Here is a 22,153-nt window from a genome sequence, read left to right as displayed (position 1 = left end):
GTACTGTTTCCTTTCTCCTCAGGTACATTTGTGCGGAAATGACTCTGGTTTACTTCAGAATTATCCACATTTGCATCTGTCTTCTTGTAGTTTATAGTTGCTGGGGGGAATTGAATTGTTCTGCTTTAGTAATGCTCATAACTCATATCTAATGCTCATAACTCATATCTAATGCTCATAACTCATATCTAATGCTCATAACTCATAACTAATGCTCATAACTCTAGTTTAACTTTTGAGGTTTCGCTTCTTATATCAGACCAAAAGAAGAAAACACTCTAAAAAGTTCTATAATAAGCTTAAACATTTCATTTGTAGCTAAACAAAGATACTAAAGAGTTTTAAAACCTCGGTTTCTGTGTTGGTAGATGGTAAGTAGCTTGTAAGTGCATTTTGTTAACATGCGTTTACACATTCCAGTAATATTAATGCTATGGTCATCCATGTTCATTATAGACTGGAAAGGTTTTCATTGGTGTAGTTTAGCAGTTATCTTCCTCCACAATTTACAAATGGATTAACAGCATTTTAAACCAACCTCACATTCTGGAATGTGTGTTAACTCTTTTGTTTATTTTAGGTATATTCCTATTTTATTTTAATGCATGGACACATTTCGCAGCTCTGTACGCTGGCTGTAAAAGTAGTGGAATATGTCTGAATTGGAAAAAGTAGCACTGAATGATGAATAAACCTTCCAGGTTTTGTGAATGACCTCATTTTTGAAGACAAGGAAAAAGGGAGGGTAGAAGTAAGAGTGAGAGAAAGTGAGGAAAGTAGAAAGTCAGTAAAAATAAGGAACGTAATTGAGGGTTTTGTCATGCATGCACTTTCACTTTTGTAGATGTCATCCATTGTGTGGATTTGTGAGGCTTTTTATATGTGATTTGGAAAAAAAAAGACATTGTTTCTTTGACAATGGTCTTTCTCTTTATAGGTATTTCATCTCTTAAAAACGATAGTAAAATTGACCCACACCAGACAACCTGCTCTTTAGAGACAAATATACAGCTAAAGTCTATCAGAATTATGTACATATTGTAGTAGGATTTCTCACTTGGGTTCTTGGTAATTTAACTATTAACCTTTAACATTACTTGAACACTTACTATGGCATGTGTTTAAGAAATGTCTCAAACAAGAGGGTTAATACTCCTAACCCATTTTTCTTGGGCTTGTGTGCAAAATCAGTACTCACAATGATTCTGAAGGCAGCGCTGCCTTTGAGGCAGAACTAATGTAAGTGCCAGCCAACAGGAAGGGATGAACCTATTTGGTTAGCACACGTTGGAAATTTCAAATACAGCACCATAGACTAGTAAAGCTCTTCCTAGACCCTCGTGGTTTGCCTGCTAAGGCTATCAAAACTTACTTTGGAAGGAATAAATAGTTGGCTGGTAACCAATTGCATTTCTTCTGCCTTGAAGGCAACGCTGCCTCCAGAACAAATTTGAGCTTTTTGATTTTGCACACGAGCTTTAATGTTGGAGTGTTTCTATCATTAGTGCTAGTCTTTGCCTAAAACAACACACTTTAACATGATGGTTTTACAAGGTTTTTTTTTTATTAAATAAATTTGTTTTATATAGAACCCTGAACAATTGAAGAACCTTTTTCATGATTAAAGTGATTCTTTGCGTCATGAAAGGGTTCATCAGATTGATGAGGAATGTACTATAGATGGTTCTAAATAATTCAGCTCAGAAAAGACTGCCATATTTGGTGCCTTATAGAACCCTTTTCTAAAAGGTACAATATAGAACCATTTATAGCACATTCTCCATCAGTCTGATGAACCCTTTTATGATGCAAATAACCCTTTAATCATGAAAAAGACCTTCAAGTGTTCAGGGTTCTATATAGAACCATTTCAGGATCTCATTGTATTTAAGGTGGAACAGTATGTTTGAGGTTAAAAACAACTGTTGTTTGTACATGTACATTTTTATTTGAATTACCAGAGAAACTCATATGTAACTCGAGTTGCTTAGTTTTGTAGCACTTTCGTTCTGTGTTTACTTGCAGTCAGCACTCTCTTGAGTTAATTCCTTCTACAGAAAAAATAAGTCAATATTACCCACCTTTGGAGAAGGGATAGAGCGATCATATTTTATGTGATTTATGTGTTATTTTATGTCTATTCATTGTCTAAAAACCTCCAAAGTGCCATTTTACCACCGTAAGCAGAGAGAGAAAGCCTAGCTTACCAGACCAAGACACTGTTTTTACAGCCAATCTAGCATTAGCCTGTAATCCTTACTTCAGTCGTCAAAAAAATTCATTCATTCATTCTCTGTAACCCTTATCCAGTTCAGGGTCGCCGTGGGTCCAGAGCCTACCTGGAATCATTGGGCGCAAGGCGGGAATACACTCTGGAGGGGGCGACAGTCCTTCACAGGGCAACACAGACACACACACACATTCACTCAAACACTCACACCTACGGACACTTTTTTTGAGTCGCCAATCCACCTACCAACGTGTGTTTTTGGACTGTGGGAAGAAACCAGAGCAACCAGAGGAAACCCACGCGGACACGGGGAGAACACACCAACTCCTCACAGACAGTCACCCGGAGCGGGAATCAAACCCACAACCTCCAGGCCCCTGGAGCTGTGTGACTGCGACACTACCTGCTGCACCACCGTGCCACCCTCAAAAAAAAAAAAAAAAAAAAAAAAAAAAAAAATCCTAAAGATAAACAGGTAGCTTGTTGATTTCCTCATCTGCTGAGAAACAGCACATGAAACATTTCAAATCAAATAAATAGAATTTGATAGAGTTTGTTAAAGTTTGTAAAATCTTAATCCACCTTCAAGACATATTATCAAAAGGGTGTTTACTGTGCCCTGTGAAGGACTGGCGTCCCCTCCAGGGTGTATTCCCGCCTTGCGCCCGATGATTCCAGGTAGGCTCTGGACCCCCCGCGACCCTAAGTTGGATAAGCGGTTACAGATAATGGATGGATGGATGTTTACTGCTCTTTAAACTGGAAAACGGTGCTATACAGACTACTGCCAGATATATGTATGCATGTTTAGAAGCACATGCCGTGGTGAGTACATTTTACCTTCTGGCAAGAGCACCCTATAATTCTGTACATGGGGTTTAGGGACCAGCTGCTGCTGTCTGCAGTGGTCATAAAAAAAATCCAGTGGACCGCCACCTGTTTAATTAGTCGTCTTTAGAAGAGGTATACAGACGTTGGCTAATATATCATATATCATAATATAGTAAATTATTTACAAATGCATCAGGAATTACATTCCAAAAGTCCAAGACTTTAAACTCCTCCAGCTGCATTAAGTAAATAGCACTCGAGTCACCCTCTCTGATCCTTCGTCTTCATTTTTTAGCATGTACATTCTTCTAGACTTCTGTAAAAACTGCCACGCTGCATTCCGGCTGAGTAAAACACACTGTACATTCGGAGATGGAAACCGTGGGTACATTTTTCTGGGTCCTTGGGGTTCGGGGCTGTCGGGCACATTTGCATTTAAGCTACAAGAACCTTCTGGTTTTCATGGTTCTGAAAGTCTAGGGACATTTAACATAGAGCAGTTCCTTCATGGTAACCTAAAAAAAGGTTTTAACATACCGTGTGCATGTGTTTCTGGAAGTGTTTTAGCTTTTATCTTGGTGTGCAGATCTTGAGGGAATCCTTTGAAGACGCCTGTGATATCTTTCATTTCTCTTTGACACAGGCAAAGCTCACATGCCACATGGGGAACTGGGGTGAAAAGAGACACGGTTGACCTTCTTTTGAAGTTGTTCTCGCCTTCTACATCATTTGTACATTGAGGGTTCTTTTTCTGTTGAGTTTCTACATGAGGGCTGTAGTGTCTTTGGTGTATTTTCATTCTCTAGAGCCACTTGGTGAGAGTTGGAATTTACAGCATCAAAATATTTGGTGAGAATTTACATCACCACTGCAATAGCTAATATGATATGTTTTTGTGTGTAGTACAAACTGAGTTAAAAGCATTAAAGGAGAATGCGTGACTTAATGGTGCAACTTTCTAAACATTGATCATCTCAGGCATAGCAAGTTTGAGAGTCCAGTAGAGCACACTTGACCTCACCGTCTGTCTCGGTTGTGGTAGGAGTGCAAGGTTCCTATTAACCATCATAGCCTAATTGTTGGGCATAAGTGTACTCCTCCAAGAATGTCGATTCACATGTTTCTATGAAAGCTTGTGTCTGCCTTCAGCATTTGTCTTGTTCTGCCGGTTAATTTATGTCATTTAGGCCTAAAGGAAGACTGCTAGTATAATTGTTAAGGTTCTGAAGCATAATCTAACACTCCCCCTTTTTCTCTGTTTATTTGTAGGTTGTATCGTCGCCGGCTGTACCCCACTATGTCGACCCCCTGGTCCTTCCCGTCTCACATATTTTTATTATTGTGTGTGTGGCACGTGTGTCATGCTCAGTTTGAGTACCTGGGTTATCCTCAGGGCTATCCTCAGCCTGTGGAGGATCATTACACATTGCCAGAGATTCCTGCTGACGTTCCCAAGATCCAGCTGCGTCTGGCTGGGGAGAAACGCAAACACAACGAGGGCCGGCTGGAGGTCTTCTATGAAGGGGAGTGGGGAACTGTGTGTGATGATGATTTCAACATCCATGCCGCCCAGGTGGTGTGCCGGGAGCTGGGCTACATAGAGGCTGTCTCCTGGTTCCCATCGGCCAAATATGGGAAAGGAGATGGTGAGCTGACACAGTGACCTTACAGTTGCTTAGATTCTTTAAAGACCAACTGAATGAATTATGAAGTCACAAAGTTCTGTTTGATCAGATTCTGAATATTGTTTATAGATAATGATGAATTAGAGCTGAATAATGGTATTGATATTGGTTTTTCTATCTGCGCATATACTGAATAATAATGTAATGATGTAATGAGCCTCAGAGTTAAAACTCAGAGGATAAAAACACCAAAGGTTTTTCAATGTAACATTTGAAGTAGCTTTCATTTATAAATGGAACATATTCATATATTAATTTATAATTAATAATATATATAAGTATAATCAATGTAAAATGTTAGCATAGTCAAACGTAACTCAATTATTTCAGAAAGAGGCCAGAGTTTTTTCATAATCTTAGTTTGTCTGCATGTTGTTTTGGTCTTCAGGACTTCTGAAAGTCCTACCTAAACAATTTAAGGGGACCGTTTAATGGTTTATCATGCATTATTTAGTCCTTAATTCCATTCAAGGGTGGCACGGTGGAGCAGCAGGTAGTGTCACACAGCTCCAATGACTTGGAAGTTGTGGGTCCGAGTCCCGCTCCAGGTGACAGTCTGTGAGGAGTTGGTGTGTTCTCCCCGTGTCCGCGTGGGTTTCCTCCGGGTGCTCCGGTTTCCTCCCACGGTCCAAAAACACACATTGGTATTCAAAAGTGTCCATAGGTGTGATTGTGTGTGTGTCGCTGTGTGAAGGATTGGTGCCCCCTCCAGGGTGTGTTCCTGCCTTGTGCCAGTAATTCTGGGTAGGCTCTGGACACACCACGAGCCTAAACTTGATAAGTGGTTACAGACTATGAATGAATGAATGAATGAATAATTCCATGCAGTTTAAATTGTTAGTGTAGCATAATGGATATTATTGCTGCTTACACCACAGACATCTAGGGTTCATTTCCCACAAGTGACCATACCATGATACACCAATAAGAGTCGGTGGATAAGGTTTTCAATAATACTTTGGCATTCAATACATTCAATCTATAATGTTGCAATATAGTGTTGATAAGAGACATAATACATTATATAAAGCATAAAGATCTTACATGAATATCTCATTAAAAATAGTGGTTTGTAAAAAAAGAGTTTTTTTTTTACAGTACAACTAACTTTAATTAACTTTGGGACGTCTGGACGTCCTAATTGAAACACTTCCCTGAAAGTTGATTCACTCTTGTTTTTTTTAGGCCGTATCTGGTTTGATAATGTCCAGTGCACTGGGAAGGAGAAGACCCTGGCGCAGTGCGTTTCCAATGGCATTGGTGTCTCTGACTGTAAACACTCAGAAGACGTGGGGCTGGTGTGCAGTGACAAGAGGATCCCGGGATTCAGGTTCTTGAGCCCCCTCACCAACAACATTGATGTAAGTGCACTCAACCAGCCATTTTTATCCATGTTTAAAGTAGATCTGAACAATCTGTGGAATATATTTAATTGAAAATGTTTTAACCAGAATTGCTACTGTGATAATTTCCTTAATCCAGATTTTGGGGGGATTCTGTTTTGAGTTTTGTTTGCTTAAAATTTATAAAACATGTCTGCAGGTGACTCCCAAACTGTCTGTTATTAGCTTAAATTTCAAGGTTATTGAATATATAGATTATAATAAAAATAGATTTCCAGTAAACTGCAGATACAGACATGACTCTTTCAGCTCTAGTTTAAAGTCACTGTTGCTCTTATCCGGCAGCTTGCAATTACCCTACAGTTACTGTTAGGGAACATCTGGTGTCTGTCCTCAGGCCCTACAGCTCTGTCTTTGCGCTGCACCGTCATGCATGACTTCTTGTTTAGAAAGAAGCTTAATCATATTAAAATCTATTGGATTCTTAATTAAGATTGAACTGTTATTCTGCTACATGGCATGGAACTGCTCATGATCCAGAAAAAAAAACTAATTGGACACATAAGTTTTTCAAAGGAACCAGCTGAAAAGACATTATTGATGATGCAGTGCCCAGTGGTGAGCGAGAGTACTGAAGCAAAAGCTTCATAACTGCTCAAAAATAACTAGATTTATGGATCAACTTGTGAGTTTATCAGCATAAAACACCTTGACTTGCTAGGTCAGGCACTCAACCTTGACCCAAAACAGTGTCTAATTAACTTATTAAACACACAAATGGTGGCAAAAAACAAACAAACAAAGCAAACACGTGCAATCAATTATTCATAAAGATTCATGAACAGGACAAGGAAAACACAATATTAATGACAGCAATTAATATAAGGGAGTAGGCTCATGTTTGTATGTGACAGGGCTGGACTTGGACTTAGGAGCACACCTATGAATCCGTTACAAATGTTTCAGTTACTGAGAAATAACTGGATAAGATTTAATACTGGATGAATCTGAGTAATGAATAGCATTACTTAGATGGGCCAGTAAGCTGAAAATAACCATAAAACATTGGAGAATTATGAGGAACTCCTTGTGTCCTTGAATGTTGTGTCTTTTACAACATTTCCTGGGAAACACGACTTTAACATCAAGTCTGATAAATACATCTCTGCTAATGCATCCTGGAAAACACGTCTTTAACAGTGTGTACTGGGAAACCTGTTCTTAAAAATGCATTATGGAAAGTACATAACTGCATGTTCGGGTAAACATGCCTTAACATCCTTAACAGAGCGTCCTTGGCTGTACGCTTAGGCTGGGGGCACTTGTGTTGTGGAATAGAAAGGCATTGGCCTGTATACTATTTTTTATCTTCTCTAGGTGAAATGTAGCATCTGTGATTTCAATACTGATTTAAATACTGAATCTTCTTTAGTGAAAGACAATAACTTTATTTCACCCCTATTGTTCAGAAATACCAAGCCAGCACTAACCTATTATTTACAGACTGCACTCTATTTATTGTAGGGGACATGTAATACACATGGCTCCAAATGTATCTAGTGGTGGTCTCCAAACAGTCAGAGACCTCATCTATGAGCCAAGAAGATAAGGGTTAGTTAACTGGAAATGATCTGTCAGTTCTGTTGTTTCTCAAGGGCGGCTCAGCAGTGGAATGTATAAATTGCTTAAGCATGAGCTGGAGATGGTGAATATACTTCATATTATACACTGCCATAAGTGTATATAAATGTGTACATGTGTACAACCATGCTAACAGCATTCAGAACTCAGTGCTGCTCTCTTTGCTAAAAGGAGACTGTTATTTTCAAGCTGTACATAGCTGCATAAAAAAATGCATTAAAACTTCCAGAGCAGTGATGATGTCTCATCTCAGAAAACTGGCCAGAAGTATGGTACTGAGATCAGTTTACACCATGAGATACGTGATTGTGCCATCATCCCTTTCCTTTTCTTTAAGTTTATTTGCTTTGTTTGATATGTAATGAATGTGATCTAACAACGCTGAATATTTTTAGATTATTATTCATTTGACAGACTGCTTTTTTAAACTCAATTACAGGCTTTTATTGATCTGAATTGGACATTAAAGGTGTTTGTAACAAAATAGCTCACTTTTAAAACATTATGGTGTGTGCAACAACAGCTGATTCCTTGTGCCATGTTTATGCAGTGATAGGAAACACAGTATCACTGTAATTGCTCCTACAAATGATTAAAAAAGAAAAATATGGCAGCATCATCCAGATCTGTGGTTTAAAATGTATAGTAAAGAAAATGCAAAAATATTGACTACATTTATCTTTTTCTCAAGAAGAAGTAAAAGGTAAAAGGAAACCATGAGTTTAAGCATGTTGTCCTTCGGATGTCTAGACATCTGGTGTTGAGTTGGTTTTAGCCGTCTCCAGCTGGGCCACAGAGGGCGAGAAAATCTTGAGTCAGCTTTTCCGTCTGGTGATGGGCTGCAAGTGCCCCACGTAATGGCAGTTAAAAGGAAGCGTGGTTAGCCATAATGCAGGAGTAATGTTCTTGAGCTAATGCACAGCAGACACACGGCTGAGGGAAAAACGACTGGCGTCACAGCACATTTATATGTGGTTGGCCACTATGAATTAGTCTTTTAATAGAAAGAAATCCAATTCTGATATCACATATAATCATTTTAATTCAGATGTACACTACATGGATTTGTAGACACCTGTTCTTGCAATATGTATTCGGAAATGAAAGGGAGTTTGTTCCTCCTTATGCTGCAGTAACAGCCTCTACTTTTCTGGAAAGACTTGGAACATTTGATGTGGGGGTTTAAAGACATTACTAAAGTCAGGTAAGGATGTAGGATGATTTTTTCTGGATCCAACTCCATCACTTAAGAGAAAACAGTGACACTGCTCCATAGCCCAATGCTGGGTGGCTTTATACCCCTTTAGTCTACCCTTGGCATTTGTCGTGATGACCTTAGGCTCACTTGCATCATCTGTGCACAGTTGAACAACATGAACGTGTGTTTGATTCATTTGTTTGTTATTGTAAGTAATTTATTAACATTATTTTAAGGTTTTAATATTAGTTCTGCTCTACACAAAACAACTGATCTGGTTTCCGTTCAGTAATTCTGTGTCCTGATCAGAATCTACTTGTGGTCAGTTGTGTATCTGTCGATGCTGACTCGTGAAATTTGCTGCATATTTGTTCTGCCTTCTGCAACAGCCATGAACAAGCTGGACCCTCTACTCAGTGTTTGAAGATCAGGGCTTTGGCAATCCCTGAGCTTCCCTGTCGGTTAGCGGCTAAACATCTCTGCATCAATGGCATGCTTCATGATCTTGCTCTGCTGCAAATGTGCCTCAAGGCCTTGGCATCTGCTTTAATATCAGTCATATTTCTCCAACAGCTGTAGAGCATTTACCACATTTGGGCATGTCTGAGAGACATCTGAAGTCATTAGGCTCTTCTTTACAAATGTGGGCAGATAGAAAAATCTATCATGCAGCACTTATCTAATATAGTACCTGCTGGGCAAGAAAAGAACATTTATTTGAATAGGAATGTGAAAAACAACTTGCTTCTGGTGGACTTGCTTTAGTGCAAGTTCTTTTTTCAAGGAGATTTAACCTGGTGAATTTGTGAACCTCATAAGTTATGTGAACCTCAACATAGCATCTAAAAAATAACTGTAGACAGCCACCTGCCTAATGATTCTTCCATAAAAAAAAGAATCTGGTATTGAAAAGTAGTGTGTTTGATCATAGTGCTGGGTTGTCGAACAGCGGACCTACACACTCTAGCTTCAGAGAGAACTATTCATTACCTTTGGGTTGAGTTGGAGTACCAGAACAAAAACCTACCGTCCAACATCAGTTCCTTACTTCACTGATGTTTTCAGGGCTGAATGCAAACAAATCTTCTCATAAATGTTCCAGTTTCCAGTATAAAGTAGAAGAGTAGAAGCTGTTCTAACAGCAACAAACTCTCTGTTAAAGCAACACAAGGTAGTTGCAGAATCCCTTACAGAAGAAAAATACTTTTATTCACTTTTTCATAGGGCTGTATCAAAACACACACACACAAAAAATGCGAACCCAAATAGCTGAATATACAGGTAAAGCCCTAATTTTACAGCACTGTTCCAAAATCAAGGGGGGAGGTTCCCTACCTGCCTACAAATGTTTGTAGCAGTAGCATAGTGTAGTTTCTGCAGTGCTGAGCCTGGAGTAGCAAAGACACGGGCTGTAACACTCTTACAGGTGGTTCAAGAATCACAATCATATTGAAGCTGTGATTTTAAGTTAAAAATACTACCTTGTGTTGCTTTAATTTCTGAAGTAACTTTGGGTAGTTCCATTTCCAGAATGAGGCGTGCTAAACTAACACAAGCTCTAAAGCCATAATACATTTCATTCAAGGGTTTTTTAAAGTGTTGCCAGCATTAATAGCACTCATTTCCAGACTTTAAATCTTGACTTTTATCTAAGCTAGAGATCAAGGGGGAGGAGAATGGACATGCACCACTGTGTCTGACACCCTGCTGCCCTCTCACAGATGTGTTATGTAATGTTCAGATTGCAACCAAAAAAAATCATGTCTTTGTTGTCCTCAGGAAGTGCTGTACACTGTATAGAGTTAGTTAGTCTCCTTCCTGGCTTTAATTCACTGTTTTCCTGCAGTGTACCCTCAAGGATTTAAGTGTGTTAGTGTAAACACTGCATGCTCTATGGTTGTATTCATGTTCCAAATGTTAAATGCTAAAAAATCTGAGCACTTACTTAACATGAACGTTATATTTGCCTGTCAGTCAGAAACAATAATTAATTCCATATTCAGATTTGCCCTACGCTTTCTAGACTCTTAAGAATTGCCCAGACAAGATTAAGACTGATCTTATTTAGTCTTTTAACAGGTATTCTTACTTTTGCTACAGCGGTTTTTAGATAGATCATTGAAACCATTTACTTGTGCATGCTGCTTACTATTTCTACATTGAAATCTGATCAGTCACTAATACGTAATAACACATCAACATCACAGTGATTACTCTCAGTTTAGTCATTGCTAATTGCACCCTAAGCTAAGACTCACCAACTCACACACAATGGCACAAAATATGGGTGGTTGATGAGCATGTGATTCCTTGGAGCTGTCAATCTCCCCCAACACTATTAAATGACTTAACATGCTTGGAGGAGAACAGTAAATGCTCAGATCTACTTTTGTCTGTGCTTCCTGGTATCGTGCTAGTAATAGTGGGAGATGGAGGCCAATTGTGCTTGGATTTGTAGCTTGAATTCTTTTTTGAGAATATGAAAATTCATGGGTTTTAAACAAAAGCAAAAGTAAAGAAGTCGGTCACATACAGCTGTGCAAGTCTGTTATTTAACCAGTTAATTAAAGGCAAACTACTGTTCTCACAGCAAAACAAACTCCCCCAAATGTTTGTGTTTGTTCAGGGGCTCCACATTTTTTAACATGAAACGGCATGTTTAAGTAAGAAGCTGACAGTAGCGTGTTTGTTGCTGAAATAAAACATGTTGGTAAGCTTGTATTCTCTATTTAAAATGACCGCAAAAACAAATTTGTAACTGGAGCTGTTTAGTTTTATAGTACCATGCAAAGTTAGCTGTCTCCTAAATTTACAGTCAGTTCTGCCTTAAGTAATGTAACTAGGTGCAACTTTTAAGGTGGAATAATATGTTTAAGTAAGAGGTAGACTGTAGCTTGTTGTGGTTGAAGTTTGACTCGACTAAGGTTTTATTATCGGACAGAGTTTATTTCCCGTTTACTGAGCCAGGGTTGTGTACAAACACTGGGATTTTCTCCAACCCACAGACAGACCATAGAATTAACAAATGTTAAGGAAATATTCTCAAAATTTCTGGGTGGGTCCAGAGCCTACCTTGAATCATTGGGCGCAAGGCGAGAATACACCCTGGAAGGGGCGACAGTCCTTCACAGGGCAACACAGACACACATTCACTCACACCTACGGACACTTTTGAGTCACCAATCCACCTACCAACGTGTGTTTTTGGACTGTGGGAGGAAACCGGAGCACCCAGAGGAAACCCACGCGGACACGGGGAGAACACACCAACTCCTCACAGACAGTCACCCGGAGCGGGAATCGAACCCACAAGCTCCAAGCCCCTGGAGCTGTGTGACTGCAACACTACCTGCTGCACCACCGTGTAGCCCCATGTTATAAAATTGTGGTGATGAAATCTGAATCTGTGCTTGCACTCATGCTCCTAATTTAAAGTTCCAGCTGCACTTGTATAGAAACAGGAGTGAATGTGTGTATTTTGCTTCTGCTAAGACTTCATATTTATGCAGATGGAGGAGAAAAATTTCACACCTCACTGAAACTATTAGCCTCATTATGGGGAATGTTTCTTTAAAGCTCAGAGGTTCAGTAGGAGTCTCGACTGAGGATAAATGCCATTGTTCTCTTCCCAGCTTCTTAGCAAGTGCTACACTGGTGACTCATATGTTCCCAAACTCCCCCTCTGCCTAAGCCTTGAAGCCAGAGACACTCATCAGGATCAGTTGTTAACCCCTCAGTCCTCCTGAATGTGATTGTAAGCTGCGTTACTTTAGAATGCTTGATAAAAAATTGGGCCCTGGAGCAAAGCTAGGATCATGCAGCTGCATGCGGTTCTTGAACAGACTGACTTTTCTCCGCCATGGAATTGTGTACAGCAGGGTTTATTTAAAAATTACGTGTAAAATTTAAGGTGTAATGGTAGAACATTTTTGTAGATATGTTACCAATTCTTACTAACAATCACTGTAATGAGAACTTTTAGTTTATTAAGGGGACACATTATGGTATTGAAACAATACAGGTATCAGCAACAAAAGCTAAAAAGAATTATCATCATCATATGTTGTGTCTTTAAAGGATGTGGGGCTGTCAAGAAGGCCATACTGAGAAAAGGAAATAGACAAAAAAGAATAACATTTGCACTGTAGCACCAAAACTGGACCTTCAGTGTGTAGAGTAATGTTTAAAGGACTGATAAATGTACAGTTTTGGCTTCTTATTTGTTCTATTTTTCATCTGTTTGTTTTTCGTGGTATGAAATAGTCCTTACTACACAATAAACATTAGCCTGATTTGAGCCTAAGTTTAATCTGTGTCTAGAAAAAAAGGCCTGTAACTCATCAAGTTGAAATGGTTTGCAGTTGGGCATTTAAGTGACCTGATCAATGACCAGAAAATGAGATCCAGCTCAAATAACCACTGGCCTCTCATTTGGTTTGTATGGAAAAGAAGTGTTTTTGTAACGAGAGCTTAAACCACAGGATCCACTTTTTTATGAAGTGCAAACTGTTCAGCTGTTCAAACTTGATTTTTTTCCTTTGTCATACATTCTTGCTTTCAGCTTTTTTTTTGATGAGGTTAAAGGTGAAAACTACAGCCTCTAGCACTGAGCTCATCACTGGAAACACAAACTGGGGTTATAGTTAAACTGTTATAGTGGGCGTTATTCATTTTGACATCTGTTCTTTAGGAATTACGTCATGTTCTCACTGCCTTTCCTCATGCTTTTTGTCTTTCTCTCTATGAAAACAACATGCCTTTAGGACAAGAGTGGGCAATAGTTGTTGGTGGCTATCATAATATATTACATCACATATATATTACATCTGCTTTTTCCAGTATATCAAGGATATTGCCAGAAATTGAGGAGAACTAACAGGATGCTCCAGTACAAAGAGAGAACATATTTATTTTTTCCCAGTATTTTGTTATTGACAGTTCTATCCAGTAGCAAGGTCCTATTTAGTCACATGGTGCTATCAGACTTGAAGGGCAAAAGCTAGCACATGTTTTCTCTGAACCACCTGGGGCCAGCCAACTTGTTTTTGAAATACTGCTATCACAACATCATGAAATCTCAGCACACTTGGAGGAGAATATTATCATTTTTTCACCAAGAGACACCCACGTTAGCTTTTATGTTAGGGAGTTGGTAAGGTCAAAGAAGGCTGTGATATTGCATGGGATTTCCCAACTTGTAAAAGCTTGGAAAGACGGAATGATTTGATTCACATTGAATATCATGAAAATGTCTTTCAAAATGCTAGGTATAATTATATTTCGGGCATATTATCCACCCTTGCTTTAGGACCATTCAGCACTGAAAGTACTCCTTGCCTGAATTAAACCTAGTCCTGCATGAAACCACAATTTTGAGAGTTCTGCAGATTGTACTGTCTGTGGTGAGACATTTGGCCTGTTCTCTGTTATTCTGTTTCTAGCCTAGGCTTTCTCTTGCATTACCCATTTCACCCTGAAACATGACTCTGCTTTCTTTCTATTCAACTGGATTACTGCAGGTTTTGTCCAGTAGATGTCTAACATTCCATGGCATGCTCTGTACTCGAATAGGACTTTCTTCCTCCTTGTTTTGCAATTTAAACCACAAGGCCATTTTGGTTTTGACAGACTTTTTTATGATGCATTATTTACTGTTGTTTATTAACAGAAAGCGATAACAATCAATTAGCATTGTTGCTTAAGCCCAAAACAGTAAGAGCCCTGGGAATATTCCGTACCATGTGAGCCATTAGCACGTGCAGTATGCCACCGCCCATATAAACATCTTTGTTTATTTGAAAAGGAAGGAAGGAGATCCCTTGGGCTTTGCTAGGGAGGAAAGGCCGAGAGCAGTTCAGCAGCATGTTAGACTCTAAATTAAATGGTGTGGTAGGAGTGAAAGCTAGCAGAAGCCAGGCACATTTGGTTAATGTTCCCTGCTGATTATTGTAGTTTAACTGAAGGCCAAATTATGCTGTTTCCTTAAAGGAGACATTCACGATTGTAATAAAAAAAAAAACTCTAATAAAACTAAAACAATTCCAAGTGTTTACTCAACATTAGTTAGTTCTCCAGTATGTTTGTGTGCTAGAAACAGGTTTAGTGTGTTTAGTACGAAGCCCCATTGTCAGAAAACAAGTAAAAACATCAAAGTGGCTCAGTCAGACATGCTAGACTTCCTCTCTCTCTCTCCTCACGGCAGAAAAGATGCCAAAGACCCCTCCAAATGTTAAAATTCATAAAAAGAGATAAGGATATTGCTTTATTCCTTCTCACTATATGAGTAATTTGGACTTATTTTTTCTGTTTCACATTACTTAGGTAGGAACCTCTTCTTTAAGATTGGGAGGGCATTAACTGCACGATTAATTGAGTTACAGATGAGTTTCTGTGTAAATTCAAACTTATGAATAAAAACTTACAGACAAGTTAAACTTTGGCCATGTTTTTTCACCTAAAAAGATGTGGAGCTTCTGAATGTAAACAAACCAGAGAGAACTTTAGTTCTCCACAATTGTAAATGTTGTATTTTTTTCATCATTAGACTTTTGTTTTTGTTTTTAGATTCATTTATTAGTCTTAAACTAATACTGTGATTGAGATCTGTGAGACTATGTGTTCATTTTGTTATTTGATCTCAGACCTGTTTTTGTTGATTCTCTTAAGATTCTCTGTTGTTTGACTGAAGGCCAGTTTTTGTTCTTAGACTCGACAACAAATTATCTTGCATCTCAAAGGCACTATCTGGGAACCAGTATTTTACAGAAAGACATGCAAAAACGTGTAAATGTTAACAAAAATAAGTTGCTAAATTGTACAATCAATCTGCAGCCTTACCGTCCTCAATACATTTTCTAGGATCTGCGCATTAGTAGTCAGCTGTTACTTTTGTGTTCTGGAACCATCATGATGAGCTGTTCTACTGTCACAGTCAACCACCAAAACAGGGCTGTGATTGGTTAGACTGTTTTTAAAGCAGAAAGTTGAAATGGTTGCTGTTTAGTATTTCGGTTCTAAATTCCAGATTGAGAATTTTCTAGATTTGGAAATTGAAGGTTCAGAAGCTGAAGCTGTCAACAGTAAAGCAATTTCATTTCATGCTAATACAGGTATTCCCTTGCTTTTTGCTTGATTGCGCCTCTTTTAGGCAATGTGAATCAGCCTTTTTCCACATGAAAATAATTAAGTCCTAATATCGGTCCACCCTCTCCAATTCGTCCAATTAAAACTAAACAAATTAAATGAAAAATGCTGTCCCTGTCCAACTTGCACCTAATCCCCCTGCCCCCCACCCCCTTGGCAATTTAAAGTAGTCCCATACAATCCAGCCATCCATTGCCCCACATTCACAAGTAGATCATAATAAACTTTTCTCTAGAAAGGTTCATCTGAAGCCAAAAACGTGTGGCCACAACTCTGCTAAAGTAAGGAGGTCACAGCTTATATTATTTCTGATTATTATTGTTGTTGAATGTATTGAGAGTGTAAAGTGTGAGAAGTTTGTTTTGTTATTAGAACCTCTTCTGTGTTGTAAAAAGAGACTTGTATGAAGGGAGGTCACCTACATGTTAACACCATGGGGTTAAAGGTTATGTCTTTCATTGCCTTCAGATTCCTTACCACTGTGGTAAAAACACAGTTCACTTGCCTGAGCTCATGCATTTGCTCCCTGTTTTTAAACATTCCCTCACTGTCACTCAAGACTCTATTGGTTCCATATGTTGGGTGTTCAGCAAAGGCAAGATTTACTGACAAGGGGCTCAGAAGATGAGGACAGTGGAGATCATGTTCCAATCCGTAACACACTACAAGGACACACTCTTGAGTACTTTGCTCCAGCTGTTTTCCCCCAAAACGACTGCAGAGCCTTTGCTAGAGCTGTGCAGGAACTGTGATTTTATTGCTACATGTTGTGATTGTGATATATCTTTGCCAGTTTTTCCCACAAGAGGGAGGATGGTGAGTCAGGATTGGGGTGGGGGGTGTTTAATGGGATTTGTCATGGTATTCTTAGGATACAGTCCAGTAAAACAAATTTAAACATGATGTTTTCTTTAAAGTTTAGTGTTCAGTTTCTATTTATGTGTTGAAACCCATCTGGAAATGTGATCATGTTTCTGATTTTAAACAATCAACAATATTCATTCATTCATTCATTCATTCATTCTCCGTAACCGCTTATGATATTAAAAATCCTATTACATATCACACCTTATTTGGGCCTCCTCAGGCGAGTAAGCAGAAAAACAGCAGAGCATGGTGTCAAAATTACTTTAGGCATCGGTAGCATAAAAAAAAAACTGTGGCTATTTAATTTAAGGTCAATTTTTGTTGGTTGATTTGCTATTTCACTAGTCCTCTGAGAAAAAAAAACAATATTTTGAAGAAATAGCAGTAGATTATATCTTGATCCTATAAGTATGGCACCTAAAAAGCGCAATCATATGGTACATCAGACCAGCCATGAACAGACTAGAAGACATATAGAAAAAAATAAATAAAAAACAAAAGTTTGATCATTTGTATGCAAGTACTTTCACTTGGTCCCCAGCTTTCAGGCAGTATTAATTTGTTTCTTTAAAACGGCTAATTTCATCGTCAGTGTTTCTTGTATGAGCTGTTTTTTTCTGTCTTAATCAGATGAGCATTCTGTTGCATTTGGAATGTAAGCATCACAAGTGAGCTCTGATTGGTCAGCCTCATTTTCTGTGTAGTACATAGCAGGAAATTGAGCTGATTACAACTGAATATTATACAGCACAGTCATTTGTCTTTTTTTTTGGATAGCATTAATATGCATGCATTTTTAGATGTGAATCACCTCATGGAATTGACTTGTCACTCACTCACACTCTCACTCACATTTAATAAAATGTTATTCATATATATTTTTTGTGACACAGTCTTTGAAACTCTTTTCTAACTATTAAAACTGAATGTAATTTGTCTTGTAGAAACTGAAGATAGCTCAATATTAATTACAATTGCAAAGTACTTATGTACTGACTCTACTCAAATTTACTGGTATTATTCAATGGACTTTCGACTTTCGGATTTTTCGACTTGAGAACATTTGTTCTCTTTCCATTTCTCTCTCTCTCTCTCTTTCACTCTCGCTCTCTCTTTCTCTCTCTCTCTCTCTCTCTCTCTCTCTTTTTTTCTCTTTGTCTGAGTGTTGCTTGAGCACATGCATTTTGTCACAGGCTGTTTCTTTTTTTCATTCCTCTGCACTTTTTTTCTCTCCAGCTGAGGAGAGTGCTTCACCGCTTGTGCCTCTTTCTCCTTCCCTAGCTTCATGTGCTGTAGGAGGGTTTCTTTTCTCTCTCTGTTTTTTTTTTTTTTTGACTTAGTCTGTTCACAAGGGCAGACATGTCTTCTTCACAAATTGATATCCCAGCTGGAGAAACATATCCCAACCGTCCCTCCAAATAGAAAGACACACGCACACACACACACACACACACACACACACACACACACTAGTTGCTGAGTAAACAAGCCACACGTGTTTCTGAAACTATTTTGTTTTCCAGTAATAAAATGCTACTAAACAGCTAGCCTATTCCCTCTCTCACTTCTGAAACATGCAAATGTTGTCTTAACATGTTTGTGACTAATAATACAAATGAGCACCTCTCGCTTATTGAAAGAAGCCAGTAAAATTATGTACATTGTGCAGATTCAAGACTTCCATAATTGCCCTTCTCTCAATCCCCATCACTCAGTTCAATCGTAGATGTAACAGTATTTGGAGTTAGCATTCTCTAAGCATGTAAGGCTAGATCTGTGGAGGAAATGTGGGTAATAATGTTTTATTTAACTATTTAAAATAATGTAACTAAATTTAAATAGTTATTCAATGTTTAGCAATTAAAATATCAACTATGATAAGCATTCTTTTAATGCTTAGTTTTAATGTGGAAAGTTACCATTCAGTGTTTTCAGGTGTTTTTGTTTGTTTGTTAGTTTTTCTTTGTTTGCTTTGAAAAACCTGAACTTTGTAACTGAATTTGCTAATGTTGTGTCTAATTTCATCTCTGTGTTTAATACCTATTTTTCCATGTCCCGTTGCTTGTTGCCATTGTGCAGCTTAGTGGTGAATTCTGCATTCTCTGAAGTGCTAGAACAAAATCCAGTACCTTTAGGGTAAGGTGGAATGCTGGAACTAATCTTCTGACCTCAGAACCTGACCTCACTAATGCCATTGTATCTTCACAGCAATGTTCCAACGTCAAGCAAAAAGTCTTCCCAGAAGAATTGAAGCTGTTTCTGCAGCAAAATAACAAACAAACTACCTATGATCAGAAACTTTTGGGCTTATAGTATATATAACCAACATGCGAAAGAATAAATCTGGAAGCTAATGTCCTTGTATACTCCTTTATGTGGCTGCTTAGGTAAGAAAAACAAGTTTTGCTTGGTTTTGTGCCATTACCCTGAAACCAGTCTATATTTTGTTTATTCCTGTCGTCAACCACAAGAGTTCAAATTTAGATTTTGGAAAGGCATGCTTTAGCATCAAATATGGTCAACAGCGAGACATAAATACAGTTTAGTCTGGACGCTGAAATGACCACTTCATCTAACCTGGTGTCCGTTTCAGATCACTGTGAGGCATTTTACTTCAGGCTACAGAATTTGCTCTTTTTAAGTGGAATTTCCTTCAGAAGTTTCTGCATAATTCTGTGGTTGAGTTGTAAACAAAGTCATTCAGAGTGCTGCAGTTACAGCATCCATCCTTCTAGGAAGGCTTTGCACTATATTTTCGAACACTACTGTGAGAATTTGATTGTATTCAGCCCTAGTAGCAGCACAACAATACTTACGCACTAATTGTCAATGATTATTTTGGACTTTAATTCATCCCAAAGGTAATGAATGAATTATAATCCATCTTGCCAACTTTTGGCTTTGCTGATTTTGTATATTTAGCTCTGGATCACAAACTACATCACTCTGCCACCTTTGAGAGCATAGTTGCTTATCTCTACAGCAAAAGGTATGGTCACAGTGTGTAAGATATTGCAGTATATTTTTTGCCAAGCTTTCATTTTATATTCAATTACAATTTTGTTTTAAAAAATAAAATACAATGGAAAAAAACATATATACACTGTAAAAAACCCATAGTATTTACATTAAAAAACTACAGAGAAACAGAGTAGTGCAGAAAGCAACAAGGTAACAGACAGTATTTGGGCTTAGTGTGTGATGAGATTCAGCGGGTGCCACAATCCACAAGATAATGGTGAACTTTTCTGAATAAAACACATCTTGTCACAGACCAACACCAAACATGAACATAAACACACTTCTTCTTTGTCTTTCGGCTGCTCCTGTCCTGGGTCAGCACAGCGGACCAACCGCGCTCCGCACACTGATCTGGCAGTTTTTACGCTGGATGCCCTTCCTGACGCAACCCTCCCTATTTTATCCCTATTTTATTTTGAACCAGCACTGCACCACGATGCAGTCCAGTGACTAGTTACACACACATACTCACATCTATGGACAATCTTCTGAGTCACCAATACTTCTACCAATGTATGATTTTGGACCGTGGGAGGAAACCGGAGCACCCGGAGGAAACCCACGCAGACACGGGGAGAACACACCAAACTTCTCACAGACAGTCACCCGGAGTGGGATTTAAGCCACAACCTCCAGGTCTCTGGAGCTGTGTGACTGCGACACTACCTGCTGCGCCACCGAACAAAAACACACAAATACGCAAAATAATCCCCCATCCCAAAAAATCAAAATGTCCTAAACAAAAAGAAAGCCCACAATAAACCCTGAAAATCTCACAAAACGTGGATCCACTAGGCATGCCTGGAACTTCCTTCAAATTCCTACTCCTCTCAATCCTTGGCCGTAATCGTTTGCACATTTAACAGTGACAGAAAATAAAGGCAAAAACTACAGTGTTGACTGTTTTGTGAATATTATGGAAAATTTCCATTATAAACACCATATTTAACATAATAATGTATTTTTTCCAGTAAAGAAATTTAAAAATGATGTTTTGTCTATTTTACTGTTACAGAAATTGTAGTCAAACATTTTACAGTGCGCCCAGCAGCAACGCAACATGACAAAGTGGCCAGAGTTCCTACATTTTCAGTGAAAGCAAATTCCGGCGTCACAAGGCAGCTAGAAGGCTCGGGGCCCGAAGTGGGCGGAGTCAGCAACGCGACCAGGTTGAAGATAACCAATAGGAATTCAGCATTCAGCAGGGTGGTATCACCACCACTGTGTTTTAGCGTCAGTGAAACCGTGGCAACCAAAGTTCAGGTTGACCAAAGTTCCAGAGGATGCTCAATCAGCCATTTGGTCAACGATAAGAGAAATCGCTGCTGGTGTGAAAACAGGTTAAGAATTTACAGTTTTCAACTCTTATGAAGAGTTTTACACATTATTATAAAAGCTGTGTTCACAATTGAAAATTATTGAGCAGTGTGAGTCTCTGTAAGTAGCTGAACTCACTCAGTATATGTCTAAAATCTTTTAGACAAACAAATCAAGTTACACGAAATATTCCTCCTTTGGGGAGCCATAGCAGATTGCATGACTTGTTCATTGTGTGCAATAACTAGACTCAGATGTTAAGGAGCTCTGTGGCGAATCACAGGTGTTCAGGAAGTGGACAAATCCGCTGAGATCTCTGTAGCACAATCATTGTACGGTTACTAAAGGCAACCATAGCACCTCTGAAAATTACTTTGCTGACCTTTAGAGGGTTGAGATAAGTTATTTATGTGTTTGTTTGTTTGTTTGTTTGTTTAAGCTCAAGCTGTTTTTTCTTTAGCAAAGGACACACACAACAATCTCTCAAATTAAAAAGTCAAATGTAAATCAAGGTGATTGATATCAGGGTTTTTCACCCTTCTGATCTTCTGGGAAGACTTCTATTTTGGAACATGTCTGATAGGATCTGATGGCATCCATGAGAGCATTTCTGAGGTCAAGTACTGGTGTTGAATGGTTGGTTCTGGCACTGCAACTCATTCGAAACCTATTAGATGGTGCCCTATTACTCCAGAGAACACAGTTCCACTGCTCCACCGTGCTGTGAGGCTTTATACCTGTCTAACCAATTCTTTTCATTGAGCTTGCTGATTTAATATACAAGGCATGTGAGCACATGGGTGCAACTTCAAGCTGAATTCATCATTATGAGCCACATCTAAAAATATATTCTGACATCTAGTGTAAGTTCTGTTGA

The 22,153-nt window shown here is 38.7% G+C and overlaps 1 protein-coding gene across 2 annotated transcripts in view; it reads left to right on the top strand.

Moving 5' to 3' along the window:
- LOC136676420 (lysyl oxidase homolog 2B-like) overlaps nt 1-22,153 on the top strand; it is a 43,873-nt gene that overhangs the window by 210 nt on the left and 21,510 nt on the right. For both annotated transcript variants that reach the window (XM_066653423.1, XM_066653422.1), the window contains exons 2-3: nt 4,331-4,707; nt 5,932-6,107. In XM_066653423.1, the coding sequence (XP_066509520.1) occupies nt 4,331-4,707; nt 5,932-6,107 (553 nt within the window). The remainder of the gene's footprint in view (nt 1-4,330; nt 4,708-5,931; nt 6,108-22,153) is intronic.

Source organism: Hoplias malabaricus, chromosome X2 (genome assembly GCF_029633855.1).
Source record: "Hoplias malabaricus isolate fHopMal1 chromosome X2, fHopMal1.hap1, whole genome shotgun sequence".
In the NCBI taxonomy this organism is placed as follows: Eukaryota; Metazoa; Chordata; class Actinopteri; order Characiformes; family Erythrinidae; genus Hoplias; species Hoplias malabaricus.
This window is presented reverse-complemented; position numbering and strand designations above follow the sequence as displayed.